This window comes from Myxocyprinus asiaticus, chromosome 14, assembly GCF_019703515.2.
Source record: "Myxocyprinus asiaticus isolate MX2 ecotype Aquarium Trade chromosome 14, UBuf_Myxa_2, whole genome shotgun sequence".
Classification (NCBI taxonomy): Eukaryota; Metazoa; Chordata; class Actinopteri; order Cypriniformes; family Catostomidae; genus Myxocyprinus; species Myxocyprinus asiaticus.
Window position 1 is genome coordinate 1,018,163 of NC_059357.1, and position 24,438 is coordinate 1,042,600.

Genomic DNA, 24,438 nt, shown 5'->3' on the forward strand with positions numbered 1-24,438 from the left:
ATCAACCGGCAGCCAGTGAAGAGAGACAAGGAGTGGTGTAACATGTGCTCTCTTTGGTTCATTAAAGACCAGACGTGCTGCTGCATTCTGGATCATTTGCAGGGGTCTAATCGCGCATGCAGGGAGGCCTGCAATGAGAGTGTTACAGTAGTCCAATCTAGTGTTGACAAGTGACTGAACAAGAAGTTGTGTGGCATGTTCAGAGAGGAAGGGTCTTATCTTCCAGATATTGTAGAGTGTAAATCTACATGACCATGCTGTCTTTGAGATGTGGTCTGTGAAATTTAGTTGGTTATCGATGGTTACCCCTAGATTTCTGACTGTTTTGAAAGGCATTACTGTAGATGAACCAGCTGCACGGTGATGTTGTGTTCAACATCAGGGTTGGCTGGAAAGACAAGGAGTTCGGTCTTGGCTGGGTTAAGTTGCACGTGGTGTTCCTTCATCCAAACCGAGATGTCTGCCAAACAGGCAGAGATTCAAGCAGTCACTGTGGTGTCATTGGGCTGGAAAGACAAGTAGAGCTGTGTGTCATCGGTGTAGCAGTGGTAAGAGAAACCATATGCCTGAATGATGGGTCCCAGTGATGTTGTGTATATAGAGAAGAGAAGTGGCCCAAGCACTGAACCCTGTGGTACACCAGTAATTAGCTGATGTGACTTGGACACCTCACCTCTCCAGGCTACCTTGAAGGACCTACCTGAGAGATAGGAATTAAACCAGTCAAGCACAGTTCCTGTGATGCCCAGAGAAGAGAGGGTGGAGAGTAGGATCTGATGGTTGACTGTGTCAAAGGCTGCAGAAAGGTCCAGCAGAATCAGGACGGATGATCTGGATTCAGCTTTCGCTCATCTCAGCGACTCGGTGACAGACAGCAGGGCGGTCTCGGTGGAGTGTCCACTTTTAAAGCCTGACTGATTGTCATCCAGCAGCTTGTTCTGTAAGAGATAGGCAGAGATTTGATTGAAAACTGCCCTTTCAAGTGTTTTCACCATGAATGGGATAAGAGAGACTGGTCTGTAGTGTTCTACTTGTGTGGGGTTAAGTGCAGTTTTTTTCAGCAGTAGGGTTACTCTAGCCTGCTTAAATGTAGTAGGAAAAGTGCCTGTAAGTAGTGATGTGTTAATTATGTGTGTGAGTGCAGGTAGGATGGACGGAGAGATGGCCTGGAGAACGTGGGAAGGAATGGGGTCAAGGGAACAGGTGGTGGGGTGGTTGGAGAGGAGGAGTTTAGAGACCTCAGTGTCAGTCAGAGGAGAGAACATAGAGACAGAAGAGTTGCATACAGGAGGTGGGTGTTTGACAGGGTGTGGTGCTGAGAATGTATTGCTGATGGCTGTAACATTCTTAGTAAAAATGTGGTGAAGACATCTGCTGTCAGTGATGTGTCAGGCGGTGGAGGGGGAGGACGGAGAAGTGTGTTGAATGTTCTAAACAAGCTGCGAGTGTCTGTGGTGCTGTTGATCTTGTTCTGGTAGTAGGAAGTTTTTGCAGATTTTACGTTATCCGAAAAAGTTGCAAGCAGAGACTGATACTTACCCAGATCCGTTGGATCTTTAGATTTCCGCCATCTCCTCTCAGCCACCCTGAGTTCAGTCCGATGTTTATGAAGGACGTCAGAGAGCCAGGGGCTGGGTGGTGTAATACGTGCTGGCCTAGAGGAGAGAGGATAGATGCTATCTAGACAGGTTGTTAAAGTCGAGCTTAGTGTGTCTGTGGCAGTGTTTACATCCAGGGTGGAAAATAAGTTTTGTGTGGGAAGAGAGGTAGAGACAGCAGTGGAAAAGCGCGAGGGTGAAAGAGAACGGAGGTTACGGTGAAAGGAAACCAAATGCGGAGTCTGTTTTAATATAGATGGGAGAGTCATGTTGAATTGAACAAAGTAGTGATCAGAGACATATAAAGGAGTAACAAGAATATTTGAGTTGGTACAGTTACATGTAAAAATTAGGTCCAGCTGGTTGCCCGATCTGTGAGTTGCTGTTTCTTTCTTTCTGAAAGAATAACAGATGTGATGTTTGTTTGTGTTCAGTGGAGCAGATGGTGAAGGAGATCGAGGAGTTTGATGGTTTGCGTGCGCTCAGACTGGAGGGAAACACTATCGGTGTGGAGGCGGCACAAACCATCGCCAAAGCCCTGCAGAATAAGAGTGACCTGCAGGTACCAGGATCACTGTCAGGACCGGACTAAAACTGGCCCGCAAGTGAGCCACATCTAGAGACCAGAATATCATAAGCAATGTTTCCATCCAAATTGCACATTTTATTCATGTGAACAATCACAATATCACAAAAACAATTTACAAATAAAGCATAGCTAAAATTCTGTGAAATCGGCACCACTGTGGCTCTTTTATTACATTTAATATATTACTTGTGGTTTAAAGCGTGCAGACAAACTCAAGCGAGCGGGTAGGTTTTGTATACGCATTTTGGAGATTTTATCGCATCTTGGTGTTTCCATCCAGCATTTTGGATGGGATATCCAAAATTTGCATAAAAATGCATGGATGGAAACCTAGCTATAGAGACATGAGGGTGGAAAACAATTTATATTTCTGTGTCGAACCTACGCCGTAGGCTTTTGCATTTATAGTTCTGCAACGTTTTGTGAGTACACAGGCAAAATGCTTGAGAGAAAGTGCCTTAGAAGCTTAGAAGCTGGACTTTACAATGCATGTACAGTATACAATAAAAACCAAATTACAAGTGTTCTGTTTTCATATGAAATATGATTATTTACTGTACACCGTGCTATCCAACATACGGTCAAAACATCATACAGATCGCAAAGTACTCGTGTAGAATACAACAAATATTGTTTCATCCACAAACCAAATATACTGTATATCGAGTAAGTCGTAAACATTTATCTTTTGTCGTGTTTTCGCTTGTAAGGTCATTAAACATAAACAGAATATAAAAACAGCAGATGCTCCTGATTTAAAACGAGCCCAAATACAATGTGACACGATCCATAATCTTATAATAATCTTGTAGAAAATGCAGTGCTGCCTCAGATATCTTTTTTTATCATCCTGGAAGACGGTCTTTGGTTACAAAGTGGACCAATCACAACTTTTGTGGTCCGCTATAGACAAACTTACATTTTTGGAGATGTACCGCGCAGGTTTGACGCAAAAGTATAAATCGGCCTTAAGCAACCATCAAACAACCAGAACTACCTAACAACTGGAAGGAAGTTCCTAGAAAACCTTAGCGACTACATAGCAATGCTCTGACTACCGTTAAGAAGAACCTTGCTTAATGATGGCAAATGTTACAGCTTTGCCTTCCCTATTGTTCTTCCTTCATGTTAGTGTTGTCACTGGAGTGATATGTTCACCGGCCGCCTGCGTGCTGAGATTCCTCCCGCACTGGTAAGATGAGCACCACTGACCTGAGACCTGCTAAATGATGTCACAACTGTCTTTGAGAGTGTATTTGACAGAAATACACTAATAGACCAGTTGGTTGTGACTCAAACAGAATGTATGTTGATTGAATTGTGCTTGTCTAGTTGTCTCTGGGTGATGCGTTAATCACAGCTGGAGCTCGTCTGAAGATACTGGACCTGAGTGACAACGCTTTTGGACCTGACGGAGTGAGAGGCATTAAGAAGCTGCTCAAGAGCGCCGCCTGCCACACGCTGCGGGAACTGCGCCTGAACAACTGCGGAATGGGCATCGGTGGAGGAAAGGTGGGTGGAGTTTGTGATAATGTCACCATTGTTACATTCTACTTCTTGTATACGACCTGCTGTGTTTGATGATTCTGTAGATCCTGGCCGCGGCTCTGACGGAGTGTCATAAGGAATTGAGTGCACTCAGTGCACCCTTGCAGCTGAAGGTGTTCATTGCAGGCAGGAACAGACTGGAGAATGACGGTGCCACAGCGCTGGCACAAGCCTTTCAGGTGCTGAATGATCTAAAGGCTAGCGTATACACACCTTAGCAGCCACATAGCGTTGCTCTCGCAACCATTCGTGCTCTCTCAGCTGATTGGTCTTTTCTGTTATGTTCTCTCAGCTGATTGGTCGTTTCTGTTGTGTTCTCTCAGCTGATTGGCAGTCTGGAGGAAGTGCACATGCCCCAGAATGGCATCAATTACCCAGGAGTCTCTGCTTTAGCCACAGCGATGCAGCACAACCTGCAGCTGCGAGTGATCAACCTCAATGACAACACGTTTACGAGGAGCTGTCGCAATGGCACAGGTACATCAGCTTTACATCAACTTCATGTTTTAGATGAATCATTTTAATCATAAAATTTTATTTACTCATCCTCATGTCGTTCTTAAAATGTTGTGATTGTGTGTGTTATCAGGCACTGAAACATCTACGCAACGTTCAGGTGATCAACTTTGGTGATTGTCTCGTTCGGTCAGAAGGAGCTGTTGCCATCGCAGATGCCCTGAGAGAAGGACTGCCGATACTGAAGGTACTGATACATCATCAATACTGACGATCCTCAGTGTTTTGGTATGAAGTTAAGAGTGCTTATGCTAATTATATTATGTCTACAGGAGTTGAATCTGTCGTTTGGGGAGATCACTGAAGATGCTGCTCTGGAAGTCGCTCGATCTGTCCACAACAAAGATCAGTTTGAAAAACTCGACCTGAACGGTACCAACACAAACATCGTGACACCGTTAGGATTTCAGGGATTTATTTACAATATCTGAACAGACTCCAACAGAGTTAAACAATTATTTGTTTGATCAGGTTTGACTGAATGAATTCAGGGGTCAACAGGGTAGAAACAGATTTTGAAAACCAGTAAGAATACATTAAGATGCATTTTAACTGTTCTAAAACACATGTAACTATTAAACTCTATTGGACCCGCCGGCGGGTCCAAAGAGGGGGGGGGGCGCTGTAACGCGAAAAATGATTACGTTTAAAACGTTAAAGTCCCCATATATATAAGTCAGGTATATGAGGTATCACTTGAAAGCTTAGAATCTGAACTTGTCAGAGATCACCATCACTTCTGCATTTGTTACTTAAAATAACAAAATAAGGCCTCAAAACATTCATGTTGAAAATTAGCGCCCTCTAGAGGTAATGGATTAGAAATATTTATATGAATATAAAAGTCCTTCTTATAGCACATAAATGGACATGTCATATATCAAATGAAAGCTCTCATTCTCAGGAATGTGACTGTATCATTTATTTTGTTGCATTAATACCACAGTTCAAAAGATTTTCAAAAGAACGCCAAAGTGAAATATGATTTCTGTAAGTCATCATATACAAACATCTCTTTTATGCTCCGATAACTGCTGCTGTAAGCCCCAAATAGCTAAACACTTTAAATTTGCTTTTACCTTAGTTTTCTAGAAAATGAGCCATTGTTTACTTGTCTGTGAGCTTGCTTGTGTGAATAATCCAATGTCATATCTTAGATGTCCAGAACAAAATATGCCGTCAAGCAGGAAAAGCATGCTAAACAAATCATCAGAAATATATGTTATCGACTATTGATGATAAAATATTTTATATCATAACAAAGGGGATGATCTCAGCTTTCTAATGACACCTAGATTGAGCTTCTAGTCTACTCAGAGGCCGAGATATTCAATGAAATAATGAGGATGGTGCTTGAACTGAAAATTAGACTGAATGTCTATGGACGAGGGCTAAAATGTGTTAGAGCGCCACCTACATTTCAGATCTGTATATTGTGATGGAATGTGAGAGAGGTACAATTCTTTTATCTAGTGCTTACTGCCACCTAGTGGAATAAAATAAAACTTTTCAAAGTGAGAGAGAGAGAACAGAAATACATGTTTACAAAGACAGGACAATATATATATATATTTATTTTATAAAATTGTTTTGTTTATCATAAGATTATAAACACACAATATTATTTATAAATAATTGGAGTGTTTTTTATTTATTTGGGTGATTCTCTGAAAATGAGACCAATTTTTTTGCAATTAGTCCACAGTATGTGTGAATGGTGTGCTTTTAAATTTGAGTGTGACAAATTGCGGGCGGCAGTCCAAAAGTGCATCAGAGTTAAAGGGGTTTTAATAAGACACTATTATTAAAAGACACTTAAACAGTCAGTATTTGTGCTATTCTGTTTGCTTCTGCAGTAATTACATACGATTATCAGTACTAACTCATTCACACACACCGCACACATTCACTTGTGTTTGTACTGATCTGTGTGTGTGTGTGTGTGTGTGTGTGTGTGTGTGTGTTTAGGTAACAGTCAGGGTGAAGAAGGTTGTGACAATCTGAGAGAGGTCATGGAGAGCATGAACATGGGCGAGAAACTGGGATCTCTGAGGTAACACACCGATTCAGTGTTTATTGAAGTGTCTGTGTCAGTCACGCCCTTTACCCATAATTCCTGTCACTGTGCACAGTGATGACGAGGGAGAGCCAGAGGAAGATGATGATGAAGATGATGAAGATGATGATGATGTGGATGACGATGATGAAGATGTGGAGGAGGAAGAAGAGGAGGGAGAGGAAGAGGAGGGAGAGGAGAGCGAATCAAATCAGGTGTGATTAAGGATTTTAATGTGATTTTTTTTTTTATTAATCAGGATAGTTTTACTCGTTTTACATAAACTGCTTACTGCATCCAATTTAAACATTTAAAGTACAGAAGAAAATAAAGTGAGAACAAAAATAAAAGTGTGTGTGTGTTTGTGTGTAGTTTTCAACGCCGCCCTCAGCTCCTCGTCCTCCAGACGTCTCGTCTTTCCTGAGTTTTCCGTCTCCAGACAAACTGCTGCGACTTGATGCGAAGAGAAGCTTCCTCATCCAACAGCAGGTCTCAAACACTCATACGCACATTATTTTATTGTACAGCCTGTAGACTTTACTCTCTAAACACTGAGAGTGAAATTATTTCTTCACATTGAACTTAGAAACATAAATACTGTCAAATGTATGATCTCGTTTTGAGGCTTTGTGAACAACCATTAAACCGTGTAGAAAGGAGGCCTGGGGAGCTCAGTGGTAAAGATGCTGGCAACCACACCTGGAGTCACTAGTTCGAATCCCAGGGCGTGCTGAGTGACTCCAGCCAAGTCTCCTAAGCAACCAAATTGGCCCGGTTGCTAGGGAGGGTAGAGTCACATAGGTGACCTCCTCGTGGTCGCTAAAATGTTGTTTGTTCTCGGTGAGTTGAGCGTGGACGCCGCTGAGAATAGCGTGAAGCCTCCACACGTGCTATGTCTCCGTGGTAACGTGCTCAACAAGCCACGTCATTAGATACGTGGGTTGATGGTCTCAGACGCGGAGGCAACTGAGATTTGTCCTCCGCCACCCGGATTGAGGCGAGTCACTACGCCACCACGAGGACTTAGAGCGCATTGGGAATTGGGCATTCCAAACCGGGGAGAAAAAAAAAAATAATAATCTGCATGTGCTGCGAGTGTAACGGGAGACAGCTGGTACATGATAGCTGTGTGGTATGTGTAAACATCACTCCTCTGGCCTCAAGAGGCGCACTAGCGACTGACACTAGAGTCTGTAACCTTTATCCTCCTCGTTAGTGTGCGTTCCTCTTATGCGGGAGACCCCGGTTTGAATCTCGCTCTGAGCGGTTCGAGCAGGAACGGCTACACATGCTTCAAATTTAAAATTCTATTTTCATTTATTTAAAGTTTTAATTCATTCATTTGTTGAGACACCTTTCAATGCCGATTACCAAATTCCAAAAAATAAAATTCCAATAACCACAATATACATCATCTCTCGTGTGTTTTTTGCTTAGATATTACAACCGTTGGGCAGATAAAATGTCCTGGAAAATTGTGCCTTGAAAAGAGTGGGAACCCTGTAAAACTATGACAAAAATGAACACCGCACAAACACACAAAACAAGAATAATATGTGTGTATGTTCAGGGTGAAGCAGCAGCGTCTCGAGGAGCAGCAGTGTGATGTTGAGTTTGAACTCAGACGTCTTCTCAATAAACCAGGTGACTATAAACAATATTCACCTTTTCAGAATAAACCATGTTTTTATGTGTGAAAATGTTTGTATTGTTTGATCTGATACCATCAGAAATAAATAAGGGTGTAGAATGAACTGTATCTGAGAGACCAAATCTTGAAATGAATGGATTTAAATGATTATAATTGTGTATAATTTGTGTCTGAGTCAACAGAGGAAAAGTCTGTCTTGTTGTGTTGATGTTTGTGTAAATTACGATGTTCTTCAGAGCGTGAGTGGAGCTCAGACGACAGACGACGAGAACAACAGCTCATGTCAAACCTGCTGTCAATCATCCAACAGAGAAATGACATCATCAGCAGCCTTGAGCAGGGCAGACAGAGGTCAGAGGTCAGCTGATAACAATACAGATGTGTTTATATTGATGAATATTTGATGAATGTTGTTGTTTATCAGGGAAGAAGAGGAGGACACAATACTGACAGCTGTGATCCAGACGAGAGGTGACAACACATCTGAAAAACTTCATTTAATAGTCGTTTAAATGAAGTAAATACGGTAAATACGGAGATAGAAGTTATTGTATTACTGTACTTATTATCTTTTTAATCTCTCTCTAGATTTCCACACACAGACTGAAAAACAGCCGGAGAAATGCAACAGGAAGTTTAAACCTCTTCGTATTTTCAAGTCAATCGGTCGTAAGAAAAACAGCTGAAAGAGAAGAAGACTTCTAAGAGTCAAACTGTTAATAATGTTTATTTATAAGGATAAACTGAACTATTTCTTTCAGATTTAATACATATCCACCATGTTCACATTTATCAGTTCAAGATGTTTAGATGATTTCTAACGCTTGAATTTAGGTACGATTCTTATTTATTGTTAGTGATTTTAGAGAGACAATAAATTCTGGGAACCTTTGTGCAACCATGCTGCAACGTTTCATCAATAATCAGTGGACAAGCCATGTTTTGTTTTAATCTGTTGTTAGCACAGTGACGTCACATGCTGTCCCACAATGCACTGCTTGTACTCCTCATTCACGTGATAAAACGCATTTTTCAGTCGTTTTAAATGTATTTGACATGTTATATTGATTATAATGATTATAGTAAGTGTGAATATCATATATTTAATGAAATAAACGCTCGTGTCGGGGTCACCGTCACTGTACACTCATGCATGTGTACTGTAGTATGTACTCGATCACTCACTGCGCATGCCTTAAACTGATGAGTAAGGAAAATAACGACGCGGGGTGACGCCCGTGTCCTCGCTCAAACTCGCAAGAGGAATTTTTGAACGGGTACAGGTACGTCTGTCAGGTGACTCACCTACTTCGTGAGATGCCGCGCGGAACCAGGATCTGCCCCGAGAAACCCTCAGATAAGTTAAAGAAAATATATAGAAACAAAGCTCATAAAGTTATTAGTTCAATATTCCGGTTTTATAACAAAATTACATCAATCTCACTTGAGTAATCTTATAAAAACATTTCAAGATTTATTAATATCATTTTGTTCAACATTAAACAATTTAATTAATATTAATATGAAATGTAAATGCATAAATCGTAATAGATTAAACACTTTTCAGTGTGGAAATTCGTTTTGAAAAGCTGCCAATTTTATACCATAATTTAATTTGTTACTAACCCAACCACAGTTTTACTAAATTAACCAGAGCTAAACTATTGTTATTGTGCTACAATTATTACTGTAAAGTTCCTATAATACATCTATAATACATCTATAATACACTGTGTACACAAAATAGTTACACTCAGGAGCTTCAGGACAAAAATGTCCCCATTGAAACCCATTAAAACTGCAATATTTGATCCCAGTGCCATTAAAGCATAAAATCATGAATTCTATGATATTATGCTTTCATTCTGGAGTCCTGGCTTCAACATTTACATTATTAATATTTTCCACCAGATGGCGCCATTTTCCTCATGTTTAGCCTATGGAGCAAATACATGCTTTTCCCCTATTCTCTGTTTGCTGTATTATAGAGCACTGCAGGACAACTGAATAAATGATGCAGATAGAATTATGTGTGTGTGTTGCTATGGATGTCAGTGTGTGTGTGTGTGTGTGTGTAGTGAGTGAGTGAGTGAGTGAGTGTGTGAGTGAGTGAGTGTGTGAGTGAGTGTGTGAGTGAGTGAGTGTGTGAGTGAGTGAGTGTGTGTGTGTGTGTGTGTGTGAGTGTGTGAGTGAGTGTGTGTGAGTGTGTGAGTGAGTGTGTGAGTGAGTGAGTGAGTGAGTGAGTGAGTGAGTGTGTGAGTGAGTGTGTGAGTGAGTGAGTGAGTGAGTGAGTGAGTGAGTGAGTGTGTGAGTGAGTGAGTGAGTGAGTGAGTGTGTGAGTGAGTGAGTGAGTGAGTGAGTGTGTGAGTGAGTGAGTGAGTGAGTGAGTGAGTGAGTGAGTGAGTGAGTGAGTGAGTGTGTGAGTGAGTGAGTGAGTGAGTGAGTGTGTGAGTGAGTGAGTGAGTGAGTGAGTGAGTGAGTGAGTGTGTGAGTGAGTGTGTGAGTGAGTGAGTGAGTGAGTGAGTGTGTGAGTGAGTGAGTGTGTGTGTGTGTGTGTGTGTGAGTGTGTGAGTGAGTGTGTGTGAGTGTGTGAGTGAGTGTGTGTGAGTGAGTGAGTGTGTGAGTGAGTGAGTGTGTGAGTGAGTGAGTGAGTGAGTGTGTGTGTGTGTGTGAGAGTGAGTGTGTGAGTGAGTGAGTGTGTGAGTGAGTGAGTGTGTGAGTGAGTGTGTGTGTGAGTGAGTGAGTGAGTGTGTGTGTGAGTGTGTGAGTGAGTGAGTGAGTGTGTGTGTGTGTGTGAGTGTGTGTGTGTGTGTGTGAGTGAGTGTGTGAGTGAGTGAGTGTGAGTGTGTGTGTGTGTGAGAGTGAGTGTGTGTGTGTGTGTGAGAGTGAGTGTGTGAGTGAGTGAGTGAGTGTGTGAGTGAGTGTGTGAGTGAGTGTGTGAGTGAGTGAGTGAGTGTGTGAGTGAGTGAGTGAGTGAGTGTGTGAGTGAGTGTGTGAGTGAGTGAGTGAGTGTGTGAGTGAGTGAGTGTGTGAGTGAGTGTGTGAGTGAGTGTGTGTGTGAGTGAGTGAGTGAGTGTGTGTGTGTGTGTGTGTGAGTGTGTGTGTGTGAGTGTGTGTGTGTGTGTGAGTGAGTGAGTGAGTGAGTGAGTGTGTGTGTGTGTGTGTGTGAGTGAGTGAGTGTGAGTGTGAGTGTGAGTGTGTGAGTGAGTGTGTGTGTGTGTGTGTGTGTGTGTGTGTGTGTGTGTGTGTGTGAGTGTGTGAGTGAGTGAGTGTGTGTGAGTGAGTGAGAGTGAGTGTGTGTGTGTGAGAGTGAGTGAGTGAGTGTGTGTGTGTGAGTGAGTGAGTGAGTGAGTGCGTGCGTGTGTGTGTGTTTGTGTGTGTAAAGAACAACAGTGGCATTAAGTAAACAAACTGGCATTTAAAGGGTTAAAATCCTGAAAATGAATGAATATTTGGTAGTTATGATCAGGACTGATGTTGATTAAGTGGAAAATAATATTAATATATAATATTATTATGGCAGTTTTTTGATGTGGACTTTTTTGTCCTCTAAGGACCTCTGAGTAACGTTTTTAAATTGACTCACAATATACTCATTTTTCTTTTTGCTGTTCTCTCTAGTATCATTTGCAGAGAAGAAATTGATGCGAGTTGAAGTTATTTTCATTCTAGTCTCTCTGCAAATCCGCTGAAATGAATCTGGTTACCATGGTGATGATGTCATGCACTCTTTGTCATCCTGTCAGCACAAGTAGAAATGCACCAATAAAAATGAGTTTAATAACGAGCTGAAAGAAACTGATTCATTCAGTTTTTTAGGTCATGTAACTTTCTCAAACTGAAATGTTATGCGCCTAAACTCACCAACTAAGTGTAACAAAGTACTGAACCATTTGATGATCTTAATACTACATGAAACTCACCTTTTACCTGCAGACCACAACAGAATGAGGAAAAATAGGGTAGGACAGCTATATCATTTCAATTCAGCATACTGTATAAATCTAGAGGTACAGAGATTCTACTTCATAAAGCTCTTCCATTTCAAGTATAAAAACATTCATTATTTTTAATAAAAGTGTTCAATTCCCCTAAAATACATTTACTCACATAAAATGTACATTTTCATTCTTAACTCATTATATGTGTTACAGAATAAAACATTTACATTACATTTATCAGACGCTTTTATCCAAAGTGACTTACAGTGCACTTATTACAGGGACAATCCCCCTGGAGCAACCTGGAGTTAAGAGCTCAAGGACACAATGGTGATGTCTGTGGGGATCAAACCAGCAACCTTCTGCTTACCAGTTCAGTGCTTTAGTCCACTACACCACCTCCACTCAAATTTAAAACAGGCATTCCCCTTTAAATGAAGGTAAACCTCATGATACTTGAGATTTCTTTAAAAATGTCCATAAAAAAAAAAAAATCTTCCAGTGTAAAAAACAAATAATAATTTTTACAGAGAAAATACAATAAAATTAAACATTAATTTCACATTTTTAATAAAATTGTAAATTCCCCTAAAAATACATTTATTCACAGCAAATTTAACATTTTCAGCAAATATTTCTCATTGACAACAAATTTTATTTATAAAGTTGTTTTGAACTTTTCTTAATTTGACGCTATATTTGCGACACAAGATATTATAACAGGAAGTTTCCTTAACATATATAAAAAAGTAAAAATTGACAGTCAAATATTGTATTTATTTTAGATGTAAAATTATGATTTCACTGTATAATTAATGTTAAAAATGTATATTATATCTAACAAGAGAATACATGTAGTTTTACACTAAACTATTGTTAAAATTACGGTGAAAAACAATAATTGGGCGTTCCCAGAATTCCCTGCGTGACCCTTCACATCTCATTATATTCTATGGAAATAGAGATGTTTCTTCTTATTCTTTAATATCAGTTATGTACTTTGGGGAGTTCTGTGTTATATTTGGATGTTTATTGCATTATTTTAGTATCACATGTGTTACTCTGATGGTGTTTTGTGTTCGTGTCTCTACATGTGTATTAATTATTTCTCCTGGATGATTCACTCTTGATGAACTTTAAGTCATCATGTGACCTTCTGTTGTTATTTAACAATACAGATCAAAACAAAACAAACAAACAGACTGGATGGGGAGAGTAAATGTTGAAATGAAGTGTTTTTACAGTATGATCAAATTGAACAGATTTCTATGAACTATGAAAGAGCTGGTTAAGAAGTCGTGTGGGATGGTAATACTCAATCTTATTTGATTAAATGTTAGTTGTTTAGTCTATGTTGGGTTATGATTTATATATTTAATATGAAATATCTCAAAGAAAAAAAGATGCAGATATTACTGTGATTTTCTGTTGTTACAAACATTTTACTGGTAAAATCCTCAGAGGGGATGTGACATCATTACTCCACAAATATGGCAAGAGTGTGTGTGTAAATGTGTGTGTGAATGTGTGTAGATGTGTGTTAGTTACAGGATCAGAGAATGACACTTTTCCTCCGTCATAATCCAGATGAACTCTCACACGCTCAAGATTATGTGTGACAAGAAACACAGTGGAGGAAAACCGTGAGAACAATCCAAGATTATACCCCACACTCCAGACATCAGTGTTAAAGAAAACATATCCCTTCCTCTGGTTTGATGCTGTAGTTACTCCAAGAATCCAGTTTTTATTGTCTTTAACCTCCACATCCCAGCAGTGTGTTCCTGAGTTAAAACCCTCTGAACCCAGAACACACGAATAACAGTTAAATCTCTCTGGATTATCAGGTAATGTTTGTCTGTTCTCGCTGAATCTCACACTGGTCAGATCATCAGACAGGATCAGAAGTGGATGTGCAGTGTTTGGATCCAGAATCACAGGAGCTGATGAGAGAAAACAATCAACAGATGCTTTTATTCTCATGTTCATATAATCATCAAGAGTGAATCATATACAGATTATTATGAATTATGAACACGTGTCATATTGATGAAACACTATCAGATATTTTCTGTGATTATCGTCAGTGTTGTTTTTAGTTACACATTATTATCAGAAACATTGAATCACATCAATACAAGAATTAAATACAGTATGTGCTGTAGAAATTGGAAATGTGTGTCCCATGTCAAAAGAAAGTGATATATTGGGATACTAAAATAATAAATGAAATAGAAATGTTATATGCTGTAAATACACTGTACAACAGTAACTTTAAATATTCAGTATGATGATCATGTTAATTTCAGCAGGTCTTGTTGATCTCTGTATCATTTATAAGTGTGTATAGTGTCCTGTATTGAAGGGGTGTGTTTACTTCTGTCTCTTCGGTCTATTGATGAGTTGAACACATTCACTAACAATATAATCAAAAGGTAATCAAAGTCTTTTTAATCATGTGCATTTATTCAGGTTATAATTCTGAATGTTACAGGTCATGTGTGTATTTGACCTCTGAGGGGTGACTGAGAGTCTGATGAATGTCAGGAATAATGCAGAAACAGTGTTTACTCATTTATCCCGACTCCCAGAGAATGAATATGCATGTGAGTTATAATTAAACCATCAATCATATAATGATTAAATTAAGCACAAATTCTACTGTGTTTCAGTTTTAGGTCATTAATATACCACATGTATTTACTGACACAAATGCATTCTTATCATATTCAGTGTTGGGTGTAATTGGATTACAAAGTAATTAGTTACTTTCCGAGTAGTGTAATTTATTACATTTTAAATTCTTGTAATCAGATTACAGTTACTGACTTTAAATAAAAGTAATTACTTTTAAGTACATTTCTTGAGTTACAAATATTTCTAAAAATATTATTTATGTGTAAAACAGTTAAAATGTGAATTCATATGTTCATATGTGCATCTGTTCACGTTTCTGTGACAGTTGAAGTGTGCAACAATGAACAAGGAGAAAATAGACAATATTTTGAATTTGTTGAACGGAAAAACAGCGTTTGTGAGACGTTTGGTTTATGTTTTGTTCTGTCTAATGATGTCATTGCAGAGATTGATTGGAGTTTTAAGAGTCATGTGACTGAACAGGGTTGATGCAGAATTATAAAAATCCAATTTAAGACGTTTTAAGACCATTTTTAACACCTGAGCAAATAAAAAGAATATTGTATGTCCACACAGAACAAACCAACACAATCTTAAAATTGGTCTTATGGGTCAATTTGACCCTTTTGAATTTTTAACACTGATTTACATAAACTTTAATTTAAGTTTTCAGCCTGAAACTTCATGACATGAATGTGAGTTTGTGTGAGTGCTACGTGATTCAGCTCACCAGGCACCCGCCCCGGTTCAGCAGCATCCGCTTCACTTCAGTGCAGGGCAAGAACGCCGCCACCCTGCATGCAGAGATCGCGACCCTTCTTCGCAAGGGTGCGAATGAGCCTGTCCCTCCAGCCGAAATGGGGGAAAGGTTCTACAGCCCTCACTTCATCGTATCAAAGAAAGGTGGTGGGTTGCGGCCAATCTTGGACCTGCGAGTTCTGAACCGGGCCTTACACAGACTCCCGTTCATGACGCTAATGCAGAAACACATTTTGACGTGCGTCTGGCATCAAGATTGGTTCGCGGCGGTAGACCTGAAGGATGCGTACTTTCACGTCTCGGTTTTACCTCAACACAGACCCTTCCTACGGTTTGCTTTCGAAGGCCGGGCATATCATTACAAGGTCCTCCCCTTCGGCCTCTCCCTGTCCCCTTGCATCTTCATGAAAGTCGCAGAGGCAGCTCTTGCCCCATTAAGGGAAGTGGATGTCCATATACTCAACTACCTCGATGACTGGCTGATTCTAGCACACTCTCGAGAGTTGCTGTGTGCACACAGGGACCTGGTGCTCAGGCACCTCAGCCATCTAGGGCTTCAGGTCAAAAGAGAAAGCTCTCCCCAGTTCAGAGCATCTCTTTTCTCGGCATGGAGTTAGACTCGGTCACAATGATAGCACGCCTCACAAGCGAGCATATGCAGTCGGTGCTGAACTGCCTGAAGTCATTCAGGCGGAGGACAGCTGTTCCACTGAAACACTTTCAGAGGCTCCTGGGGCATATGGCTTCCTTGGCGGCGGTCACGCTGCTCGGGTTGATGCATATGAGACCGCTTCAGCATTGGCTTCAGACTCGAGTCCCGAGATGGGCATGGCGCCGCGGCACACATCGCGTAGCTGTCACGCCGCTCTGCCGCCACTTATTCAGCCCTTGGACAGACCTCATGTTTTTGCGGGCAGGAGTTCCCCAACATCAGGTGTCCAGACGCATCGTGGTTACCACAGATGCCTCCAAGTTGGGCTGGGGCACCGTGTGCGACGGGCATGCAGCCGCTGGTTCCTGGACAGGACTGCGACTGGGTTGGCACATCAACTGCCTAGAGTTTCTGGCTGAACTGCTCGCCTTGCAGAGGCTATTGTCATTGATCCGCAAGCATGTGTTGGTCCAGTCGGACAACACAATGACAGTAGTGTACATAAATCGCCAAGGCGCCGTACGCTCTCCTCGCGTGTCGCAACTCGACATCCTCCTTTGGAGTTAGTGGTGGCTGAGGTCGCTGCGGGCCACTCACATCCCAGACAGCCTTAACGCTACAGCAGACACGCTGTCGCGGGAAGCAACGCTCAGCAGAGAGTGAAGACTCCACCCCCAGGTGATCCAGCTGATTTGGAGTCGATTCAGAAAAGCACAGATAGACCTGTGCGCTTCCCGGGAATCCTCCCACTGCCCGCTCTGGTATTCCCTGACGGGGACCCATCTGGCACCCGCGCCCAGACCTTTGGAACCTTCACGTCTGGCCCTTGGACGGGACGCGGAAGACCTATGTGGCCTACCACCAGCAGTGGTAGACATGATCACTCAGGCCAGAGCTCCCTCTACGAGGTAGCTTTATGCCCTGAAGTGGCACTTGTTCGCGAATTGGTGTTCTTCCTGAGCCGAAGACCCCCAGAGATGCGCAGTTGGGTCAGTGCTTTCCTTCCTGCAGGAGAGGCTGGAGGAGGGGCTGTCCCCCTCCACCTTGAAGGTATATGTAGCCGCTATAGCAGCCCACCACAACACAGTGGATGGTAAGTCCCTGGGGAAGCACGACCTGATCATCAGGTTCCTCAGAGGTGCAAAACCTGAATGAGAGTGGGCATTCCTTCTCCTTTTATACCCGTATGCCTGGGCGAGGGGCATGCAATTTCCACTCGCCAATTCTCATTTGGCCTTTTCTTTTGTTCAGGGCTCTCAAGAGCGACCCCTAGTGTCACTACATTGACACAATGTCTCGTTCCCTCCATCAGGGAACGGAGGTTACGACAGTAACCAAGATGAACTTTGTCTTCAGTAAACTCTCTCTCAACTTACTGAAACTCATCTTTGACTCCTGGTCTTCATTGTTCATACTGGTTTCTAACGGGTATAACTGTAGTCCCCTACAGTATCACTTACATGCACAGAACAGGGGCTACAGGGTTGCAAGCCCCTTCTCCCTTTTTCATCACACATCTAAAGGTGACCTTTTGGTCGAGGGGAGATTTAAGCAGAGGTGCCTTTATGAACCACTGCCCCCCATCCGCTCATCTATTTCAAGTCCCGGAACGATTTCTTTTCGCACTCTCCCATTTCATTCAGCCCCTGTCCCTGCTAAGGTCTGTGCACATCACTGTACTGTATTATAATGTTTTTAATGTACCACCAACTTGTGTGTGTGTGTGTGTGTGTGTGTGTGTGTGTGTGTGTGTGTGTGTGTGTGTGTGTAAATATTAAAATCTCACACATAAAGTGTAACAGCAGAGATGTTTGGTGGACTCACTCTTGTGGACAATGTCTTGCATCTTCTTCCAGACTCTGAATGTCAGGTTGCCCAAGTAATGTGGCACATTAATGAAAGCTCCAGAAGTCATCTGTGGATCCGGCTGTGAGCTCTGGACTCTGGAAGAACATTCAGGAGTCAGTACTGCAGTGACTTTGACTTCACAACCATAGAGAGGAGACACTTACCTTTCCATTGTCACATTAAAGTTCTGCAAAAGACAAAAAAACACTTGATGATCTCCTCAAATGATCAATAAGAGCAGAAATCAATGATGAGAGTTTGACTGTCACCTTTAGAAATGAGACATCGTCATTGGCTTTCATCATTTCCTCCATGTCTTTGATTGTGTGTGAAAGAGCTGAGATGTGTGTGTTCATCTCCTCAAGCTTCTTCTTCATCATCTGACTCTTCTGCTCCTCTTCCGCTCTCAGTTCAGTGATTGTAGCTTCTTCTTCATCTCGGAGAAACTCATGAAGCTTCTTAAACTCCTCTTTAATCTGACGCTCTGTGTGCTCAGCTTGAGTCTGAAATCACATCAAATTCACTTCAATCAGCTCTGCATTCACACACATCACATCATTTATCACCAAATGTGTTTGACTGTTGATTCTGTATCCTCACCTTGATGTGTTTAACTGATTTATCAAACTCTCCTTTAATGTTTTCTGTGTGTTTGAGTTTCTCTTGTAAAGACTTCAGTGCTGTATTGAGTTCCTCCTGCAATTTAACAAAGTGAAAATACTGTAATATGTTCCTGTATGTAATACATAGTATGATGAATATTGTTTAAAGCTATTTGTTTTTCCTTAATATGACTCAAGAGAAGTTTGCCGTACCTTGTAAGATGGAACAACTTCACTGATGGGTCTGAATTTATGATTGACGTGTTTCTCTGAATCTCTGCACACGAAACACACCGGCTGTTTATCGTCCAGACAGAAGAGTTTGAGTTTCTCACTGTGTAAACTGCAGATCTCCTTCTCATTTCTCTCCTTCACAAACAACTCACATAAGTTCTTCAACACCAGATTACGAGGAGGTTCATCTCTTGAAGATCTTCTCCTGCAGACAGGACACTCCTGAGTTCTCTTGGTTTTCCAGAACTGTTGAAGACACTCTTTACACACACTGTGACTACACGACAGAACAACAGGATTCTTGTAGATTTCAAAGCACACGGGACAAGAAAGTTCTTCCACAGATAGTGAATCCATTTTCACTGTTTATAAAAGCTACAACGATCTGAACTTTCACTTTCTGAATGTTGCTTTCAATAATGAATAACCATCAGAATCACCAAAGATCTGCTGTCGACTCTGAAACAAACATCACAAGAATCCTTTTGAAAGTGTTTCCCTTTGTTCTATACTGATTGTTGATTCCTTTATAGTCCAGACATTCAGAAAATTGTCCTTATGAACGGAGAGAGAGAAATAATAAGTCAGTCATGGTTATGTCAGGTTGGATTTTCTAAAAAACCTTTGGACTTAATGATACTCTGACCCATATAAACACTCTTATTTTATTGGTAATAAAACTGCTTCATCCTCAGAGGAACTGATTACAGTGAAAGGCAGTTCGGGCGGGGCATTCACACTGGCCTGTGATGATCAGATCCTCCGTTTAAATACGCAAACAAAGCTGATAAAAGATTTTTGCATGTTTCGAATTTTATGTGCTATTTCAATTCAAACATACAAGCAAAAATAATTAATTGAAATAATTTAATGGCCATTTTGATATACTATGATAATGCACATTATTGAAGACCAGTTTACCCAGCCTAGAGCTGTTACAGAGACAGCTGTGATATTTCCTGGCACCTATTTCAGTGATATATTACAGCTAATAGAAACATTTTCTGTCCTTAATCATTTACAGCAACTTTAAAAGTTATAAATAACTGACAAACTGCCGTTTCAAATGTTTTACAAATCAAATCACTCCAGTCAATATTCAAACTCTGGAAAACAACTTGAGAAAGAAAGTGAGCATAATTGTTAGGTCTCTTTAAAAACATGCAATGTCTATAAAATATGTTAGTTGATATAAATATAAAGTTGATGCTGTCATCAGACATGTTTGGTTGATGAGTTCTTGTGAATGCACATTGGCGTGTGGATTATCCTAGGACACACTAAAAAGAAAATGGTCTTACATTGTGATAAATGGAAGTGATAAACGTGTGAAAAGTTATTTTCTGGAAGATAATGTTTGACACAACTGACGTAAGTTATTGGTTATTCATGTCTGTGGTATTTTTAGGTTGTAGTTTTAAAATCATAAACTAACATTACCAGAATGTTGCAGGGAGGTTTTTGTGGGACAACCTTAAAAGAACTTAATGGTTAATTTTAGGTTCTATTTTTTGTTCAAATGTTTTATAATTTTTTTATTATCATATTTGATTATTCTTCATAAACATTGCAGAGGGGCTGACATACAACAAAGGATGAAATGAGTGAAGTAATGAAATGAAATTAAATGTGGAACAGTAAATGGGATTTTAACGTACTAGCCCTAATGATCAGCTGAGAAAAGCATTCAATAATACACTGCCTTCCTACTTTAATATCTTATTTTATTGTAATATCTAATCAGGCTTGGGGAGTAACAGAATACTTGTAATGGCGTTACGTAATCAGGATACAAACAAATGTGTAACTGTAATCCGTTACAGTTACATACAAACTCAACGTATTCAGATTACAGTTACATTTGGTAAAAATTAGGATTACTAACAGGATTACAATTTTAAATATGAAGTGGAGAAACAACCAATCCCCCCCGGCGAACGGCCTGTCTTCCGGTACACGAGACGCCTACTGTCGAACGTTTAGTGTGACTTCTCATTTCCATCTTAACTTCAGTTGAAACTCTAAATTGTTCTCTGAAATAAATTCATTTAGATTAGATTAGATTAGATTAAACTTTATTGTCATTGTGCAGAGTACAGGTACAGAGCCAATGAAATGCAGTTAGCATCTAACCAGAAGTGCAAATAGCAATAAGTATATATAAATATATGTGTATATACCATAAAGATTTTTATGGAGTGCAAAGTTATGAGGTAGAGAAGCAGAGACCAGCTCAATGCAAATGTCTATGAATACAGTACAAGGTGCTAATGAAGAAGTATAAAAACTGAAGGTGCATTGTACAGAATGAAGTATAAATATGTAAATATAAATATATGGCCAGTGACCATAACAGTGCAAGCGGCATCAAGAGGTAGAAATTATGTGCAAAGAAATGTGCAAGGGAATGTGCAAAAAAAGAATAATATGTAGTCCGAGTGGGATGTAGTGTTCAGCGCCTGAGTTTAGAGTTCAGTAGGCAGACAGCTGAGGGAAAGAAACTGTTCCTGAGTCTGCTGGTGCGACAGTGAAGTCTCCTATAGCGTCTCCCAGATGGGAGAGGAGTAAACAGACCATGGTCGGGGTGAGAGGTGTCTTTGATAATGCTTCACACCCTCCTTAGGCAGCGTTTGAGGCGAATGTCTTTGATGGATGGTAGCTGAACACCAGTGATGTATTGGGCAGTTTTCACCACCCGCTGAAGGGCCTTCTGGTCTGAGACAGGGCAGTTGCCATACCACACTGTGATGGAGTTTGTTAGGATACTTTCAATAGTGCAGCAGTAAAAGTTCAGCAGTTGTAATGACAACAGTTATTGGGACAGAATTTCATTGTACACATGAATACCAAATGAATTGAAAATATTATTAAGTTCTTAGGGGAAAAGTGCAATGGATAATATATGTGATTTTGATACGTATTATAAATGATTGTTAAGAACAGTTCAAAAGTATGGGTGAGGGAGAAATACTGGCAAATGTAACATTTTAAAACTCACAGAAAGTAGAAATAAGTAAATCAAGACACACTAAAAAGGTTTAAATCTATTTTGATCTATTCTTTAAAACAAGATGACTCTGGAGGCGTTAATAATAATGATGATGATGATGATGATGATGATGATGATGAAGATAGCATGTGATCTACCTATTGCAGTCAGAAGTTCATGAATGGTCAGTGCCAATTAGTCTACATGCTAACTTCAATGCATGGCAGAATTGAACTTGAGGTATATCCTGTCAGATTGTTTAATGTTAATCAAGATATAATTCAGTGCATCTGTTCTAACTGTATTTGCTTGATGAGAAAATAAACTATTAGAATATAGAATATAAATATAGAGTTATTCTACACTGAACATATTCTGTTTTCCTATGTCCCTCTTTTTCATGTTTTTTTCTTATATATAATAATAGCTACATCACTCATTACATTATTCAAACAGTTTGTTTACATTCAGAAGGTGTGATTAATAGTCATCATGAACATATGGCTTTTCTCTTGACTTTATTCACAAATGCGTTCTTGAGGTACTCAAAAGTAATCTGATTTAGGGCTGCAACTAACAATTATTTTGATAATCGATTAATCTTCGATTATTTCTACCATTAATCGATTAATCGGGTTAAAAAATAAATATATTTCCTGTATTTTATTACAATATTATTTTTCAAAAACCTGATAGGAAAAAAGACATAAGGATTTGGTTTGATTTACATTACTGAATTAATGATTCTAGACTCTCACAAAACTTTCAACAAAGCCTGTTTAAATGTATTATTATTATTACTTTCAGGACATATGCGAAACAGTTACTTTACTTGTAACACTTAACAAAAAGTGCTCATCATTAAAGAGTAAAATGATCCATAGGGTGTGGAGTGGGACAAAAATTCTGCCCAGCTGAAAAATACATAATTCTGTTAGATACATATGATTACATACATTTAAGTATTATTTTAATATTATAGTTTTTAAAATTGTATTTTCACTGATTACATATTTCTAAACTATTCTTTTCAAAAAACTGTTTATGTTTATCCAGTAAAATAATGTCTGCCATAGTATAAATTTACTAGTAAAATCAGACATTACATGTGGCATTATCAGGAGGACTTTCAAATATCAGCACCCTTAGCATTATTATACATTATATTCAGCATTACATACAGTTTAATATGTACAATCATGAGTGCAAATTCACTCACATGCTGAAAAGACTCACTGTATTACATGGGCAGGAGAAAACACTTTAAAAACCGGCACACCTTGACTGCTGAGACATCAGTCTGATATCCATGAAAGCTGCAGAATTGATTACATTGAAACTGAAATCGTGGTATGATTTTGCACGAGTTTAAACAAAATGATGACACTCCTTTTCTCCATTGCGATCGGTTTGATTGACGCAGATGCGCATGCTCGCTTGCTCATTAGAGTTTAACGGAGACTCGCGTGTGGTAAAAACAAATAGTTTTGCGAAATACATGGCTGATTTTGAATTCATAACATGTTTACATTATAAAACAGAAAATAACAGTAAATTGTAAGTGAAGCGCTGGAGAGAAACAACTCTTTGCACATCAAACAGTCAGGGGTGCATTAACGCACAGGCTTATACTGGCTGAAGCCCAAGGGCCTACAACTCCCCTGGGGCCCAGCGGGAGGAGCGGGTTGAAACTCTTTCAGCTGGAGACACGGTTGCTGATATGGTGACAGTGCACAACCGTTAAAGGCGTCCATGTAGTGCTTGTTCAGTGCACGGCAGTGATTACATTTTTACTAAGCAATCAGTGTTTGTAACGAATTACATTTTAAAAGTAACCCTCCCAACCTTGTATACAGACAAAACAGCACAATTGCGAGTGTGATATTGGTTTTATACAACAGTTCAACAGACAAGTAAATAAATAATTAAGGAAAAACAAAGAAGCATCCCAAAAAACCCTCTTGTGTGTGAAACTACTTTTTTACCCCACAGATAAGGATCTGCCATTACTAGGTCGAAAGATCCGCCCAAGCCTCCATCACAAATTCAAAAGCATCACTTTAGAACTAGTAACAACAGCTTGGGCTGTTTCTAACAAATTATAGGAGTAACAAGGATGTGTGTGTGTGTATGAGAGAAAGAGAGAAACTGAGCGTGTTTGATAACCTGCACCTGTCGCAGTGATGAACAGTAATGCTGAAGCTGTTAGTTTAACTCTATTCCTCAGCTGTAGTGTGGTAGTAATCCACTGTGTGCGATCGTGAAGTGATTATCCTACTTCCCATTTCTGAAGTCGCAATAACGAGTACGTCACGATTAACCCAGATAGCAAACCGAAATAGAATCAGTGTAGAATCGATGTCTCTCGTGGCATCGAAACGACGTTGTTCTCTGACGTTGATTCCGCATCTTTGTGCTCATCGAAGTCACGTTGAATCTACATCATTCATGCCATTGAAAACTAACATAAAATCGGTCTAATTGGTTTGTTTACCTGATATTGAAACAATGTTGATTTCAGTTGGGTGAAACGACGTCGTGGAATCAACACAGCTTAAATGTATATTTGATCTATTTGGTTTGCTTACCTTATGTTGAAACAACGTTATACAGTCAACATATTATCTACTTTCATTTTTTAAATCCCAAATACTTAAAAATGAATAAATCAGCCTATATATTTACTCTTTATTAAACACACCGCACATTCAGATACTCATTGTTTTATTTATACAAAATATACATATACAAATACATCATTCTTTGGACTTTTTCTACAGTATATAAATCTTAATACTTAACAGCCAATAATAGAAAA

General features: G+C 39.8%; 3 protein-coding genes, 1 long non-coding RNA gene and 1 other non-coding gene across 6 annotated transcripts in view; 4 read left to right on the forward strand and 1 right to left on the reverse strand.

Annotated features, from left to right (window-relative positions):
- Positions 1-19,345, reverse strand: part of LOC127451283 (nuclear factor 7, ovary-like) — a 140,044-nt gene extending 120,699 nt beyond the window's left edge. Inside the window, exons 1-6 of the mRNA XM_051715851.1 lie at positions 18,611-19,345; positions 18,396-18,491; positions 18,065-18,298; positions 17,960-17,982; positions 17,772-17,890; positions 12,259-13,842 (exon numbers count right to left, since the gene is read on the reverse strand). Coding sequence (XP_051571811.1) covers positions 13,331-13,842; positions 17,772-17,890; positions 17,960-17,982; positions 18,065-18,298; positions 18,396-18,491; positions 18,611-18,988 — 1,362 coding nt within the window. The 5' untranslated portion in view covers positions 18,989-19,345 and the 3' untranslated portion in view covers positions 12,259-13,330. The remainder of the gene's footprint in view (positions 1-12,258; positions 13,843-17,771; positions 17,891-17,959; positions 17,983-18,064; positions 18,299-18,395; positions 18,492-18,610) is intronic.
- The window catches only part of LOC127451275 (ran GTPase-activating protein 1-like), a 67,174-nt gene continuing 44,745 nt past the window's right edge, over positions 2,010-24,438 (forward strand). Inside the window, exons 1-4 of one of the 2 annotated variants that reach the window (XM_051715840.1) lie at positions 2,010-2,160; positions 3,320-3,379; positions 3,520-3,699; positions 3,780-3,914. In XM_051715840.1, coding sequence (XP_051571800.1) covers positions 2,041-2,160; positions 3,320-3,379; positions 3,520-3,699; positions 3,780-3,914 — 495 coding nt within the window. In that variant the 5' untranslated portion in view covers positions 2,010-2,040. The remainder of the gene's footprint in view (positions 2,161-3,319; positions 3,380-3,519; positions 3,700-3,779; positions 3,915-24,438) is intronic. The other variant, XM_051715839.1, reaches the window with a different exon arrangement.
- LOC127451304 (ran GTPase-activating protein 1-like) lies at positions 5,842-8,732 on the forward strand. Its single transcript, XM_051715881.1, has 7 exons — positions 5,842-6,304; positions 6,384-6,522; positions 6,680-6,796; positions 7,878-7,951; positions 8,195-8,309; positions 8,383-8,429; positions 8,547-8,732. The coding sequence occupies exons 1-4, from the start codon at positions 6,264-6,266 to the stop codon at positions 7,911-7,913; spliced, it is 333 nt and encodes a 110-aa protein (XP_051571841.1). The 5' UTR covers positions 5,842-6,263; the 3' UTR covers positions 7,914-7,951; positions 8,195-8,309; positions 8,383-8,429; positions 8,547-8,732.
- LOC127452387 (U12 minor spliceosomal RNA) lies at positions 9,149-9,302 on the forward strand. Its single transcript, XR_007899255.1, has one exon. It is a non-coding gene; the product is annotated as a U12 minor spliceosomal RNA (small nuclear RNA).
- On the forward strand, positions 11,296-17,951 carry LOC127451306 (uncharacterized). Its single transcript, XR_007899081.1, has 3 exons — positions 11,296-12,339; positions 14,394-14,505; positions 17,804-17,951. It is a non-coding gene; the product is annotated as an uncharacterized LOC127451306 (long non-coding RNA).

Coding starts and splice junctions, on each gene's coding strand:
- LOC127451304 (XM_051715881.1), top strand. CDS start 6,264: ATGGAGAGCATGAACATGGGCGAGAAACTGGGATCTCTGAG. Junction 6,523..6,679: donor AGGAGAGCGAATCAAATCAG/GTGTGATTAAGG, acceptor GTTTGTGTGTAG/TTTTCAACGCCGCCCTCAGC. Junction 6,797..7,877: donor GCTTCCTCATCCAACAGCAG/GTCTCAAACACT, acceptor GTGTATGTTCAG/GGTGAAGCAGCAGCGTCTCG.